This window comes from Chiloscyllium plagiosum, unplaced genomic scaffold (genome assembly GCF_037043375.1).
Source record: "Chiloscyllium plagiosum isolate Xiang-an unplaced genomic scaffold, Cpla_swu_hap1 HiC_scaffold_12, whole genome shotgun sequence".
Taxonomy (NCBI): domain Eukaryota; kingdom Metazoa; phylum Chordata; class Chondrichthyes; order Orectolobiformes; family Hemiscylliidae; genus Chiloscyllium; species Chiloscyllium plagiosum.
In genome coordinates this window covers 44,169,876-44,184,776 of record NW_028270150.1, presented here as the reverse complement: position 1 = coordinate 44,184,776, position 14,901 = coordinate 44,169,876, and the positions used below count along the sequence as shown (strand labels likewise).

Here is a 14,901-nt window from a genome sequence, read left to right as displayed (position 1 = left end):
GACCCCACTCTATTTTGCAAACCAGTCATCCAGTAAAAGCACTAACTGACAGTGGACTTTCAATGGGAGGTATGGAGTCTAATCAGCACCATGAAGCAATCCATCAGGCTGCTGATCACAGGATTGTTATGGTGCAGGAGGAAGATAAGGTTGAGGAGAATCCAAAGGAATTCTACAAGTATTCTAAAGGCAAAAGAGTAACTAGGGAGAGAATAGGGCCTCTTGAAGATCAGTGAGGCCATCTGTGTGTGGAACGACAGGAGATGGGTGAGATCCTAAATTAATATTTTGCATCAGTTTTTACTGTGTAGAAAGATATGGATACAAGGGAACTCTGGGAAATAAATAGTGATGTCTTGAGAAGAGTCCACGTTATAGAGAAGGAAGTGCTGGAGGTCTTAAAATGCATTAAGGTAGATAAATCCAAAAGACCTGATCAAATGTATCTCAGGGCATTGTAGGAAGCTAGGGAAGAAATTGTGGGGCTTCTAAGAGACATTTGTATCATCAACAGCCATGGGTAAGGTGCTAGAAGACTGGAAAGTGGCTAATGTTGTGCTGCTAGTATTTAAGAAAGGCTGCATTGAAAAGTCAGGGAACTCAGACCAGTGAGCTTGATGTCAATAGTGTGTATGTTGCTGGAAGAGATTCTGAGAGATAGGACTTTGTGTGTGGGACACCTTGTCTCACAAACATGATTGAGATTAAAAATCACACGACACCAGGTTATAATCCAACAGGTTTAATTGGAAGCACACTAGCTTTCGGAGTGCCGCTCCTTCATCAGGTAGTTGTAGGAGCGGCTCTCCGAAAGCTAATGCGCTTCCACTTAAACCTGTTGGACTATAACCTGGTGTTGTGTGATTTTAACTTTGTACACCCCAGTCCAACACCGGCATCCCCAAATCAAAACTTGATTGTGTTATTTGAAGAGATGACCAAGAAGAAGACCGATGAAGACAGAGCAGTAGACATTCTCTACATGGACTTTAACAAGGCCTTCGACAAGCTCCCACGTGGTAGACTGGTTATTAAGGTTAGATCATGTGGAATCCAGGGGGAGTTAGCAAACTGGATACAAAATTGGCTTGACTGTAGGAGACAGTGAGTGGCAGTAGAGAGTTGTTGTTCAGACTGCAGACCTGCAACCAGAATGTGCTGCAAGGATCAATGCTGGGTCCACAGTTGTTCGTCATTTATGTAAACAATTTGAATAAATAAATAGGAGGCATGGTTAGTGAGTTTGCAATAACGCCAAAATTCATGATATAGTGAACAGTGAAGAAGGTTTTCTAAGAGTACAACAGGATCTTGTTCAACTGGGCTAGTGGGCCGAGGAATGGCAGATGGAGTTTGATTCAGATAAATGTGAAGTGTTGCATTTTGGTAAAACAAACCAGGGCAGGACTCTCACAGTTAATGGTAAGGCCATCTTGTCAAACAGAGAGACCCAGGGGTGCAGGTACATAGTTCCTCGAAAGTGGCATCACAGGTAAACCGGATGGTGAAGAAGGTGTTTGGCACTTTTGCCTTCATCAGTGAGAGTCGGACATCATATACAAGACATTGATAAGGCAACATTTGGAGTATGCATATAATTCTTATTGCCCGGCTATAGGAAGATGTGGTGGGTAAAACTGGAAAGGGTGTAAAAAAGATTTACAAGAATGTTACCGAAACTGGAGGGTTTAAGTTATAGGGAGAGGCTGGATAGGCTGGGACTTCTTTCCCCTGGAGCGTAGGAGTCTGAGGGATAGCCTTAGAGAGGTTTATAAAGTCATGAGGGGCATAGATAAGGTGAATTGTCTAGCTCTTTTCCCCAGGGTAGGGCAGTCCAAAACTAGAGGGCATAGGTTTAAGGTGAGAGGGGAAAGATTTAAAATAAACCTGGGGGCAACTTTTTCACAGATGTGGTGTGTATATGGAATGAGCTACTAGAGAAAGTGCTAGATGTAGATAGAATTACAACATTTAAATTATCGCTGGACAGGTACATGGATAAGAAGGGTTTAGAGGGATATGACTTTAGAGGAAAATAATTAAAAGAAAATGCAGGCAAATGGGACGAGTTCGGTTTAGGATTCCTGGTTGATATGGATGTAGTGTCTGGTTCTATGATTCTATTCAGCCCATCCTACCTGCACCTCCTAGAGTGGAGATTTGCTGCAAAGATCACTTTAAAGACATTTCCTATGATATCCATGTTTGTGACAATATGCTATACTCTCCACAAACTCAAAATTATGAAGGGCAATGTTCTATTCAGGAGCCAGCCACTGAGAGAGTGGAGGAAGAGGGGAAGGGGTGTGGGGGAGAAGCCAAGGGATCAAATCTATCACATTAAAAGAGCAAGAGGGGCTAAATCAAGTTTTGATTCAGATTAACACCCCCCCCCCCCCCCCCCCCCACCGATTTCCATACATTTGTCCATTTTAGGCATCCTAAGTATTCCTAAATGCCTGTCCTGCAAGTGAGTGTTCTTGTCTGATCTTGTGCTGTTACGCCCCATTATTCCAGAAGTTATAGAATGGCTGAGGGAAGGCTACTGATTTTCAATGATAGAACTATTCAAGAACTGTGAACATCCTGTTGCATTTATATTTTGCTTGAGATACTGTTACTCAAAGCTCGTTGTAACAGTGCTCTCATGGCCAGCTGTCCATTTTCAATTATCTATAAAGTGCCTGTAATAATACTGAAGACTTGTGTTCCAGAACTTGGCACACCTCTCGCCAAGGAGAAAGTGAGGACTGCAGATGCTGGGGATCAGAGCTTAAAAATGTGTTGCTGGAAAAGCGGAGCAGGTCCGGCAGCATCAAAGGAGAAGGAGAATCGACGTTTTGGGCATAATGCCCGAAACGTCGATTCTCCTTCTCCTTTGATGCTGCCTGACCTGCTGCTCTCTACACCTCTAGCCAAGTTGTTCTAGTACAGCTTCAACACTGGCATCTACTCAACAATGTAGAAAATTGCCCAGATATGTCCTGTACACAAAAAGAAGGACAAATAGTGATGGAAGGTACCATCAAAGGTGCTAACAAGCAACACCTACTAAGTGACTACCTGCTCAGTGAGTTCCAGTTTGGGTTTCTCCAGGCTATTCTGCTCTTGACCTCCTTACACCCTTGGTTTCAGCATGGCTGAAAACGGTATTCCCAAATTGAGGTCGAGTGACATCGAGGCCTGTGTGACCAAGTGTGGCATCAAGGAGTCCTAGCAAAACTACAATCAATTGAATCGGGGGCAAAACCTTGATTGGTTGGCATTTCCCTGCCATAGCTTCTTTACAAAGCACTCTTCCCAGTCTGCTTCACTGTATTGCTGACTGCAAGGACACCTGTCCTAGACAGCTTCACCATGATGCTGACTGTGAGGACACCCTTCCGTGACTGCTTTAACATGACACCAACTGTGAGGGTTACTCTTCTGACTGTTGTGCAGGACCATTTGCAGGAGGCTATTGACAAGTGTAGCCTGAGCAACCCAGGCACTGGATTTGCATCTACACATGGTCAATGAATTGTTCAGTGTTTGTATGACAGGATACTTGGAATTTGGACAGGTCTGTGCCTCTGTCTGAGACTCTTAGAGAGGACGAGTAGCAAACTCTTAAAGGGATATTACCCCTTGTCATCTCAGTCAAACTCTGAACAAGTATTTATTATAATTTAATTGGCTTTATTAGGAGGAAAGCAAGACCAATGTCCTGTTCACCATCATGGTGGTGAATATTGCCAGAACGAGGAATGGATTCTGGTATGCCTCCCCTCTGACCTTAACACCATTTCACTGAGTAGGCTTGTCATTTGGTTTGATTTGATTTATTGTTGTCACATGCACCTAAGTACGTGAAAAGTTGTTCTTCGCATGCAGTATAGATAGATTATAACAAACAAGGACATACAGATCATGGGGTGTTTAGATAGAGGGAGGCACAGGAGATGACAAAAGCAGGATTAATATTAGATTTGAAGTTAGAAAAGTCCATTCAGCATTCTAATAACAGCAGGAAAGAAACTGTTCTTGAATCCATTAATTTGTGTGTTTAAGCTTTTGCCTGATGGAAGAGGTTGGAGAGTATTATCATGGTGAGGGGTCTTTGATGATGTTGACTGCCTTTCCACAGCAACGAGAGGTGTAGTTGGAGTCCATGGATGGGAGGTTGGCACTTGTGAGGGACTGGGCTGTGTTCACGACTTTCTGTAGTTTCTTACAGTCCTGGGCAGACCAGTTGCTGTACCAAGCCATGATGTACCCAGATAGAATGCATGTGGTGCATCTATAAAAGTTGGTGAGGCTTCTTATGGACATACCAAATTTCCTAAGCTGCCTGAGGAGGAACAGACGTTGTTGTGGTTTCTAGATCATCATATCTATGTGGGCAGTCCAGTACAGATTGTTGATTGTCACTGGGAACTTGACACTCTTGACCCTCTCCCCCTCAGTTCCATTGATGCAGATAGGGGTGTGTCATCATTGCACCATGACACCAACACTGTTTCCACTTAATTTTACATCAACTTCTCTACATTTCCTTATTCTCCTCAGTCTGTCTTGACTCCCTATTCTAATAATCACATGTGAAAAAGGATTTAAAAATATTAGTAGTGCTACTAATCATTGACTAAAAGATTTATCTTTTACATTAAGAAGTAGAAATACCTTAAGAATCACTGTTGTTTAATCTAATTATGAATAGATGATTTAAAGAATAGTAGTAAAGACTGTAAACTTACAGATCTTATATCTAAAATATTCAGGCAATACGGGAAGCGAAATTTAAAGGGGCACAACCAGAAAAGCCACTTCGCTTCCTGTTTAAGATTTTAAAACCTGTTCGTCGTCCCCCAACGCCAACTGTTGAGCAGCCACCTGAGGTAAGGGGAATAATGTTACCTTTCAAAGAAGAAAGTATGTTTTTAACAATTTATTTTCTACTGTTCATCTTCAACTTGAATTAAAAAAATTAAAATGGATTTTAATGCATGTCTATGAAAAGACTGTCCAGAAGGTTAAATTGTGATGGCTTTAGAAAGATTCACCAGTTGGGGTCCCAAATTAATGATTGATTGTTCATATTTTAGTACATGCCACATCTTACATTGGATGTAATACTGACCTGCTGACTTTTATGGAACTTAATAGCTCAGTAGATTTAAGTAAGTTCAATTTGATGGACGCTGGTGCAAATGACTCTGTATTTTGTAAGATGCACCAATGTGCTGATAATTTACATGTATGTCACGGTGTTCAGAAGCACTGAAAATACATGGGGCGCTGAGCTGAATCACTTAGGGAAAAATCTATCATAGGAAAGGCTGATCAGAAACACAAGTCACCCTACATGGAACTGAGAAATTTTGAAAGGAGCTGTTCCTCTAATCACCAGCTGCATCGAGATGAGAAGGTGAGTAGCAGCAGTTGAACAAGTTGGTGAAAACGTGTCTGCAGGACCAGGCTGGGTTGAGGGGAGGGAATCTGTCCTGCTGGGGTCCACTGGGGAAGGAATCTATAGGGTGGTGGCAGGAGGAGAGTGTATAAGGCTAGGATCTTGTGGGGGTGGGGGGGGGGGGGGGGGGGGGGGGGGGAAGCGGGAGGAGAAGAGGAGGTGTGGTGAGTGGTGGTGGGGTAGTAGAGTGAAGCTATGGAAACAGGTCTGCAGTGTGAGTTCAGTTGTGGCTGAGTGAATCTGCCTAAATGAGTGGGTCCTTCTGAGGCCAAGTCTGGTTGAGTAGTTTGTCAGTAGGATGAGTCCAGAAGGGTGCAAGTTTTGCAGGTCAAGTCTCGGGATTGTTTGGGGGGTGGTTGTGAATGCGTGGAGGGGGTGGTTGTGGTTGGTTTGTGGGGGGGTGATTGTGGCGGGTAGCTGTGGTTGGGTGGAGGGGCTGGTGGTGGGGGGTGGTTGTGGTAGGGTGCAGGGGGCTGGTGGTGGGGGGGTGGTTGCGGTTGGGTGGAGGGGCTGCTGGTGGTGCAAGTTTTGCAGGTCAAGTCTCGATTGTTGGGGGGTGGTTGTGGATGCGTGGAGGGGTGGTTGTGGTTGGTTGTGGGGGGTTATTGTGGCGGGTAGTTGTGGTTGGGTGGAGGGGCTGGAGGTGGGGGGTGGTTGTGGTAGAGTGGAGGGGGCTGGTGTGGGGATGCTTGCGGTCGCGTTGGGCTGGTGGTGGTGGGGTGGTTTGCAGTCGGGTGGAGGGGCTGGTTTTTGGGGTGGATGCAGTTGGGTGGAGGGGGCAGTTGGTGGCGGTGTGGTTGCTGTTGGGTGGGGGGGTGGTGTGGTTGTGGGTGGGGGGTGGTGTGGGTTGTGGGGGGTGGTGTGGTTGTGGGTGGGGGGGTGGTGTGGGTTGTGGGGGGTGGTGTGGTTGTGGGTGGGGGGGTGGTGTGGTTGTGGGTGGGGGGTGGTGTGGTTGTGGGTGGGGGGGTGGTGTGGTTGTGGGTGGGGGGGTGGTGTGGTTGTGGGTGGGGGGTGGTATGGTTGTGGGTGGGGGGTGGTTGCGGTTGTGGGGTGGGGGGTGGTTTGCGGTTGTGGTTGGGTGGGGGGTGGTTGCGGTTGTTGGTTGGGTGGGGGGGGTGGTTGCGGTTGTGGTTGGGTGGGGGGTGGTTGCGGTTGTGGTTGGGTGGGGGGTGGTTGCGGTTGTGGGTGGGTGGGGGGGTATGGTGTGGTTGTGGGTGGGTGGGGGGGTATGGTGTGGGTGGGGGGGTATGGTGTGGTTGTGGGGGGGGTATGGTGTGGGTGGGGGGGTATGGTGTGGTTGTGGGGGGGTGGGGGGGGTATGGTGTGGTTGTGGGGGGGGTGGGGGGGGTATGGTGTGGGTTGTGGGGGGTGGTGGGGGGTATGGTGTGGTTGTGGGGGGGTGGGGGGGGTATGGTGTGGTTGTGGGGGGGTGGGGGGGGTATGGTGTGGTTTGTGGGGGGGTGGGGGGGTATGGTGTGGTTGTGGGGGGGGTGGGGGGGGTATGGTTGTGGTTGTGGGGGGGTGGGGGGGGTATGGTGTGGTTGTGGGGGGGTGGGGGGGGTATGGTGTTGGTTGTGGGGGGGTGGGGGGGGTATGGTGTGGTTTGTGGGGGGGGTGGGGGGGGTATGGTGTGGTTGTGGGGGGGTGGGGGGGTATGGTGTGGTTGTGGGGGGGTGGGGGGGTATGGTTGTGGTTGTGGGGGGGGTGGTGGGGTATGGTGGTGTGGTGGTGGGGGGGTGGGGGGGGTATGGTGTGGTGGTGGGGGGGTGGGGGGGGTATGGTGTGGTGGTGGGGGGGGTGGGGGGGGTATGGTGTGGTGTGGTTGTGGTTGTGATTGGGTTGCGGGGGTGGTGTGGTTGTGGTTGGGTGGGGGATATGGTATGGTGTGGGTTGTGGGTTGGGTGGGGGATATGGTATGGTGTGGTTGTGGGTGGGTGGGGGGGGTATGGTATGGTGTGGTTGTGGGTGGGTGGGGGGGGTATGGTTATGGTGTGGTTGTGGGTGGGTGGGGGGGGTATGGTATGGTGTGGTTGTGGGTGGGTGGAGGGGTATGGGTGTGGTTGTGATTGGGTTGCGGGGGTGGTGTGGTTGTGGGTGGGGGGGTGGTGTGGTTTGTGGGTGGGTGGGGGATATGGTATGGTGTGGTTTGTGGTTTGTGATTGGGTTGCGGGGGTGGTGTGGTTGTGGGTGTGTGGGGGGGTAATGGTGTGGTTTGTGGTTGGGTGGAGGGGTGGTTTGTGGTTGTGACTGGATTGCGGGGGTGGTGTGGTTTGTGGTTGGGTGGGGGGGTTGGTTGTGGTTGTGGTTGGGTGCGGGGTGGTTGTGGTTGTGGTTGGGTGCGGGGTGGTTGTGGTTTGTGGGTTGGTGGGGGGGTGGTTGTGGTTGTGGGTTGGTGGGGGGTGGTTGTGGTTGTGGGTTGGTGGGGGGGTGGTTGTGGTTGTGGGTTGGTGGGGGGGTATGGTGTGGTTGTGGTTGGGTGGAGGGGTGGTTGTGGTTGTTGGGAGGGGGGTGGTGTGGTTGTTGGGAGGGGGGTGGTGTGTGGTTGTTGGGAGGGGGGTGGTGTGGTTGTGGGTGGGGGGGGTGGTTTGTGGGTGGGGGGGTGGTTGTGGTTGGGTGGGGGGGGTGGTTGTGGTTGGGTGGGGGGTGGTTGTGGTTGTGGTTGGGTGGGGGGTGGTTGTGGTTGTGGGGGGTGGTTGTGGGGGGTGGTTGTGGTTGTGGGAGGGATGGTTGTGGGTTGTGATTGGGTTGCGGGGGGTGGTGTGGTTGTTGGGAGGGAGGTGGTGTGGTTGTGGTTGGGAGGGAGGTGGTGTGGTTGTGGTTGGATGGGGGGGTGGGTGTGGGTTGTGGGGTGGGTGGGGGGGTATGGTGTGGTTGTGGGTGGGTGGGGGGTATGGTGTGGTTGTGGGTGGGTGGGGGGGTATGGTGTGGTTGTGGGTGGGTGGGGGGGTATGGTGTGGTTGTGGAGGTGTGGTTGTGGTTGTGATTGGGTTGCGGAGGTGTGGTTGTGGTTGTGATTGGGTTGCGGTGGTGGTGTGGTTGCGGTTGGGAGGGGGGTGGTGTGGTTGCGGTTGGGAGGGGGGGTGGTGTGGCTGCGGTTGGGAGGGGGGTGGTTGTGGTTGCGGTTGGGTGGGGGGGTGGTTGTGGTTGCGGTTGGGTGGGGGGTGGTGTGGTTTGCGGTTGGGTGGGGGGTGGTGTGGGGTTGTGGGGTGGGGTGTGGTGTGGTTGTGGGTGGGGGGGTGGTGTGGTTGTGGGTGGGGGGTGGTGTGGTTGTGGGGGTGGGTGGGGGGGTGGTGTGGGTTGTGGGTGGGTGGGGGGTGGGGTGTGGTTTTTGGTTGGGTGGGGGGGTGGGTGTGGTTTGTGGTTGGGTGGGGGGTGGTTGTGGTTGTGGTTGGGTGGGGGGGTGGTTGTGGTTGTGGTTGGGTGGGGTGTGGTTGTGGTTGGGTGGGGGGTGGTTGTGGTTGTGGTTGGGTGGGAGGTGGTTGTGGTTGTGGTTGGGTGGGGGGGTGGTTGTGGTTGTGGGTGGGGGGTGGTGTGGTTGTGTGGGGGGTGGTGTGGGGTGGGGGGTGGTGTGGTTGTGGTTGTGGGTGGGGGGTGGTTGTGTGGGGGGGTGGTGTGGGTGGGGGGTGGGGTGGTGTGGGTGTGGTTGTGGTTGTGGGTGGGGGGTGGTTGTGGTTGTGGGTGGGGGGGTGGTTGTGGTTGTGGGTGGGGGGTGGTTGTGGTTGTGGGTGGGGGGTGGTGTGGGTTTGTGGGTGGGGGTGGTGTGGTTGTGTGGGGGGTGGTGTGGTTGTGGGTGGGGGGTGGTGTGGTTGTGGTTGTGGGTGGGGGGTGGTGGTGGTTGTGGTTGTGGGTGGGGGGTGGGTTGTGGTTGTGGGTGGGGGGTGGTGTTGGTTGTGTGGGGGGTGGTGTGGTTGTGGGTGGGGGGGTGGTGTGGTTGTGGTTGTGGGTGGGGGGGTGGTTGTGGTTGTGGGTGGGGGGTGGTTGTGGTTGTGGGTGGGGGGTGGTTGTGGTTGTGGTTGGGTGGGGGGTGGTTGTGGTTGTGGTTGGGTGGGGGGTGGTTGTGGTTGTGGGTTGGGTGGGAGGTGGTTGTGGTTGTGGGTGGGGGGTGGTTGTGGTTGTGGGGTGGGGGGTGGTGTGGTTGTGGTTGTGGGTGGGGGGTGGTGTGGTTGTGGTTGTGGGTTGGGTGGGAGGTGGTTGTGGTTGTGGTTGGGTGGGGGGGTGGTTGTGGTTGTGGGGTGGGGGGGGGTGGTGTGGTTGTGTGGGGGGTGGTGTGGTTGTGGGGTGGGGGGGTGGTGTGGTTGTGGTTGGTGGGGTGGGGGGGTGGTGTGGTTGTGGTTGTGGGTGGGGGGTGGTTGTGGTTGTGGGTGGGGGGTGGTGTGGTTGTGTGGGGGGGTGGTGTGGTTGGTGGGTGGGGGGTGGTGTGGGTTGTGGTTGTGGGGTGGGGGGGTGGTTGTGGTTGTGGGTGGGGGGTGGTTGTGGTTGTGGGGTGGGGGGGTGGTTGTGGTTGTGGTTGGGTGGGGGGTGGTTGTGGTTGTGGTTGGGTGGGGGGGTGGTTGTGGTTGTGGTTGGGGTGGGAGGTGGTTTGTGGTTGTGGTTGGGTGGGGGGTGGTTGTGGTTGTGGGTGGGGGGTGGTGTGGTGGTGGTTTGTGGGTGGGGGGTGGTGTGGTTGTGGTTGTGGTTGGGTGGGAGGTGGTTTGTGGTTGTGGGTTGGGGTGGGGGGTGGTTGTGGTTGTGGGTGGGGGGGTGGGGTGGTTGTGGTTGTGGGGTGGGGGGGTGGTGTGGTTGTGGTTGTGGGTGGGGGGGTGGTGTGGTTGTGGTTGTGGGGTGGGGGGTGGTGTGGTTGTGGGTGGGGGGGTGGTGTGGTTGTGGGTGGGGGGTGGGTGTGGTTGTGGGTGGGGGGTGGTGTGGTTGTGGGTGGGGGGGTGGTTTGTGGTTGTGGGTGGGGGGTGGTTGTGGTTGTGGGTGGGGGGGTGGTTGTGGTTGTGGTTGGGTGGGGGGGTGGTTTGTGGTTGGGGTGGGGGGTGGTTGTGGTTGTGGTTTGGGTGGGGGGGTGGTTGTGGTTGTGGTTGGGGTGGGGGGGTGGTTGTGGTTGTGGGTTGGGTGGGGGGGTGGTTGTGGTTGTGGGTGGGGGGTGGTGTGGGTTGTGGGGTGGGGGGGTGGTGTGGTTGTGGGTGGGGGGTGGTGTGGTTTGTTGGGTGGGGGGGTGGTGTGGTTGTGGTTGTGGGTGGGGGGGTGGTGTGGTTGTGGTTGTGGGTGGGGGGTGGTGTGGTTTGTGGTTGTGGGTGGGGGGTGGTGTGGTTGTGGGTGGGTAGGGGGTATGGTGTGGTTGTGGGTGGGTAGGGGGTATGGTGTGGGTTGTGGGTGGGGGGGTATGGTGTGGTCTGGTTGGTGGGTGGGGGGTGGTTGTGGTTGTGGGTGGGTGGGGGGGTAATGGTGTGGTTGTGGGGTGGGTGGGGGGGTATGGTGTGGTTGTGGATGGGTGGGGGGTATGGTGTGGTTGTGGGTGGGTGGGGGAGTATGGTGTGGTTGTGGGTGGGTGGGGGGGTATGGTGTGGTTGTGGGTGGGTGGGGGGTATGGTGTGGTTGTGGGTGGGTGGTTGTGGTTGTGATTGGGTTTGCGGGGGTGGTGGTGGTTGTGGTTTGGGTTGGGGGGTGGGTGGTGGTTGTGGTTGGGTGGGGGGGGTGGTGTGGTTGTGGTTGGGTGGGGGGTATGGTTGTGGTTGTGGGTGGGGGGTATGGTGTGGTCTGGTTGGTGGGTGGGGGGTGGTTTGTGGTTGTGGGTGGGGGGGTATGGTTGTGGTTGTGGATGGGTGGGGGGGTATGGTGTGGTTTGTGGGTGGGTGGGGAGTATGGTGTGGTTTGTGGGTGGGTGGGGGGGTATGGTGTGGTTTGTGGGGTGGGTGGGGGGGTATGGTGTGGTTGTGGGTGGGTGGTTGTGGTTGTGATTGGGTTGCGGGGGGTGGTGTGGTTGTGGTTGGGTGGGGGGGTGGTGTGGTTGTGGTTGGGTGGGGGGTGGTGTGGTTGTGGTTGGGTGGGGGGTGGTGTGGTTGTGGTTGGGTGGGGGGGTATGGTGTTGGTTTGTGGGGTGGGGGGTATGGTGTGGTCTGGGTTGGTGGGTGGGGGGTGGTTGTGGTTGTGGGTGGGTGGGGGGTATGGTTGTGGTTGTGGAGGGGGTGGTTGTGGTTGTGATTGGGTTGCGGGGGTGGTGTGGGTTGTTGGGAGGGAGGTGGTGTTTGTTGGGAGGGAGATGGTGTCGTTGTGGTTTGGGAGGGGGGGTGGTGTGGTTGTGGTTTGGGTTGGGGGGTGGGTGTGGTTGTGGTTGGGTGGGGGGTGGGTGTGGTTGTGGTTTGGGTGGGGGGTGGGTGTGGTTGTGGTTGGGTGGGGGGTGGGTGTGGTTGTGGTTGGGTGGGGGGTGGGTGTGGGTTTGTGGTTGGGTGGGGGGGTGGGTGTGGTTGTGGTTTGGGTGGGGGGTATGGTGTGGTTGTGGTTGGGTGGGGGGTAATGGTGTGGGTTTGTGGTTGGGTGGGGGGGTATGGTGTGGTTTGTGGTTGGGTGGGGGGGTATGGTGTGGTTGTGGTTGGGTGGGGGGTATGGTGTGGTTTGTGGTTGGGTGGGGGGGTATGGTGTGGTTGTGGGTTGGGTGGGGGGGTATTGGTGTGGTTGTGGTTGGGTGGGGGGTTATGGTGTGGTTGTGGTTGGGTGGGGGGTATGGTGTGGTTTGTGGTTGGGTGGGGGGGTATGGTGTGGTTGTGGTTGGGTGGAGGGGTGGTTTGTGGTTTGTGATTGGGTTTGCGGGGGTGGTGTGGTTGTTGGGAGGGGGGTGGTGGTGGTTGTGGTTTGGGAGGGGGGTGGTTGTGGTTTGTGGTTGGGAGGGGGGGTGGTGTGGGTTGGGTGGGGGGTGGTTGTGGTTGGGTGGGGGGTGGTTTGTGGTTTGGGTGGGGGGGTGGTTGTGGTTGTGGGGTGGGGGGTGGTGTGGGTTGTGGGTGGGGGGGAGGTTGTGGTTGTGGGTGGGGGGAGGTTTGTGGTTGGGTGGGGGGTGGATGTGGTTTGTGGTTGGGTGGGGGGTATGGTGTGGTTGTGGAGGGGTGGTTGTGGGTTGTGATTGGGCTGCGGGGGTGGTGTGTGGTTGTTGGGAGGGAGGTGGTGTGGTTTGTTTGTTGGGGAGGGAGGTGGTGTGGTTGTGGTTTGGGAGGGAGGTGGGTGTGGTTGTGGTTGGGAGGGAGGTGGTGTGGTTGTGGTTGGGTGGGGGGGTGGGTGTGGTTTGTGGTTGGGTGGGGGGTGGGTGTGGTTGTGGTTGGGTGGGGGGTGGGTGTGGTTTGTGGTTGGGTGGGGGTGGGTGTGGTTGTGGTTGGGTGGGGGGTGGGTGTGGTTGTGGTTGGGTGGGGGGGTATGGCGTGGTTGTGGTTGGGTGGGGGGTAATGGCGTGGTTGTGGTTTGGGTGGAGGGGTGGTTGTGGTTGTGATTGGGTTTGCGGGGGTGGTGTGGTGGTTGTTGGGGAGGGGGGTGGTGTGGTGGTTGTTGGGAGGGGGGGTGGTGTGGTGGTTGTTGGGAGGGGGGGTGGTGTGGTTGTGGTTGGGAGGGGGGTGGTGTGGTTGTGGTTGGGAGGGGGGTGGTGTGGTTGTGGTTGGGAGGGGGGTGGTTGTGGTTGTGGTTGGGAGGGGGGTGGTTGTTGGGTTGGGAGGGGGGTGGTGTGGTTGGGTGGGGGGTGGTTGTGGTTGTGGGTGGGGGGTGGTTTGTGGTTTGGGTGGGGGGTGGTGTGGTTTGTGGGTGGGGGGAGTTGTGGTTGGGTGGGGGGTGGATGTGGTTGTGGTTGGGTGGGGGGGTAATGGTGTGGTTGTGGAGGGGTGGTTGTGGGTTGTGATTGGGCTGCGGGGGTGGTGTGGTTGTTGGGAGGGAGGTGGTGTGGTGGTTGTTGGGAGGGAGGTGGTGTGGTTGTGGTTGGGAGGGAGGTGGTGGTGGGTTGTGGTTGGGAGGGAGGTGGTGTGGTTTGTGGTTGGGGAGGGGGGTGGTGTGGTTGTGGTTGGGTGGGGGGGTGGGTGTGGTTGTGGTTGGGTGGGGGGTGGGTGTGGTTTGTGGTTGGGTGGGGGGTGGGTGTGGTTGTTTGGTTGGGTGGGGGGTATGGCGTGGTTTGTGGTTGGGTGGAGGGGTGGTTTGTGGTTGGGTGGAGGGGTGGTTTGTGGTTGTGATTGGGTTGCGGTGGTGGTGTGGTGGTTGTTGGGAGGGGGGTGATGTGGGTGGTTTGTTTGGGAGGGGGGGTGATGTGGTGGGTTGTTGGGAGGGGGGTGTGATGTGGTGGTTGTTGGGAGGGGGGTGATGTGGTGGTTGTTGGGAGGGGGGTGGTGTGGTGGTTGTTGGGAGGGGGGTGGGTGTGGTGGTTGTTGGGAGGGGGGTGGTGTGGTGGTTGTTGGGAGGGGGGTGGTGTGGTGGTTGTTGGGAGGGGTGGTGGTTGGTGTGGTTGTGGTTGGGAGGGGGGTGGTTGTGGTTGTGGTTGGGGAGCGGGGTGGTGTGGTTGGGTGGGGGGGTGGTGTGGTTTGTGGGTGGGGGGTGGGTGTGGTTGTGGGTGGGGGGTGGTGTGGTTGTGGGTGGGTGGTGTGTGGTTTGTGGGTGGGTGGTGTGTGGTTGTGGGTGGGTGGTGTGGTGTGGTTGTGGGGTGGGTGGTGTGGTGTGGTTGTGGGTGGGTGGTGTGGTGTGGTTGTGGGTGGGTGGTGTGGTGTGGTTGTGGGTGGGTGGTTGTGGTGTGGTTGTGGGTGGGTGGGGGGTTATGGTGTGGTTTGTGGGTTGGGTGGGGGGGTATGGTGTGGGTTGTGGGTGGGTGGGGGGTATGGTGTGGTTGTGGGTGGGTGGGGGGTATGGTGTGGTTGTGGGTGGGTGGGGGGTATGGTGTGGTTGTGGGTGGGTGGGGGGGTATGGTTGTGGTTGTGGGTGGGGTTGGGGGGGTATGGTGTGGTGGTGGGGTGGGGGGGTATTGGTGTGGTTTGTGGGTGGGTGGGGGGGTAATGGTTGTGGTTGTGGGTGGGTGGGGGGTATGGTGTGTGGTTGTGGGTGGGTGGGGGGTATGGTTGTGGTTTGTGGGTGGGTTGGGGGGTGGTTGTGGTTGTGGGTGGGTGGGGGGGTGGTTGTGGTTTGTGGTTGGGTGGGGGGGTGGTTTGTGGTTTGTGGTTGGGGGGGTGGTGTGGTTGTGGTTGTGGGTGGGTGGTTGTGGTTGTGGTTGGGTGGGGGGGTGGTTGTGGTTGTGGGTGGGGGGTGGTGTGGTTGTGGTTGTGGGTGGGGGGTGGTTGTGGTTGTGGTTGTGGGTGGGGGGTTGGTGTGGTTGTGGGTGGGGGGGTGGTGTGGTTGTGGGTGGGGGGTGGTTGTGGTTGTGGTTTGGGTGGGGGGTGGTTTGTGGTTTGTGGTTGGGTGGGGGGTGGTTGTGGTTGTGGTTGGGTGGGGGGGGTGGTTGTGGTTGTTGGTTGGGT

The 14,901-nt window shown here is 56.0% G+C and overlaps 1 protein-coding gene across 2 annotated transcripts in view; it reads left to right on the top strand.

Moving 5' to 3' along the window:
* Positions 1 to 14,901, top strand: part of cfap91 (cilia and flagella associated protein 91) — a 111,959-nt gene that overhangs the window by 69,369 nt on the left and 27,689 nt on the right. For both annotated transcript variants that reach the window (XM_043701005.2, XM_087992732.1), the window contains one exon: positions 4,761 to 4,877. In XM_043701005.2, coding sequence (XP_043556940.1) covers positions 4,761 to 4,877 — 117 coding nt within the window. The remainder of the gene's footprint in view (positions 1 to 4,760; positions 4,878 to 14,901) is intronic.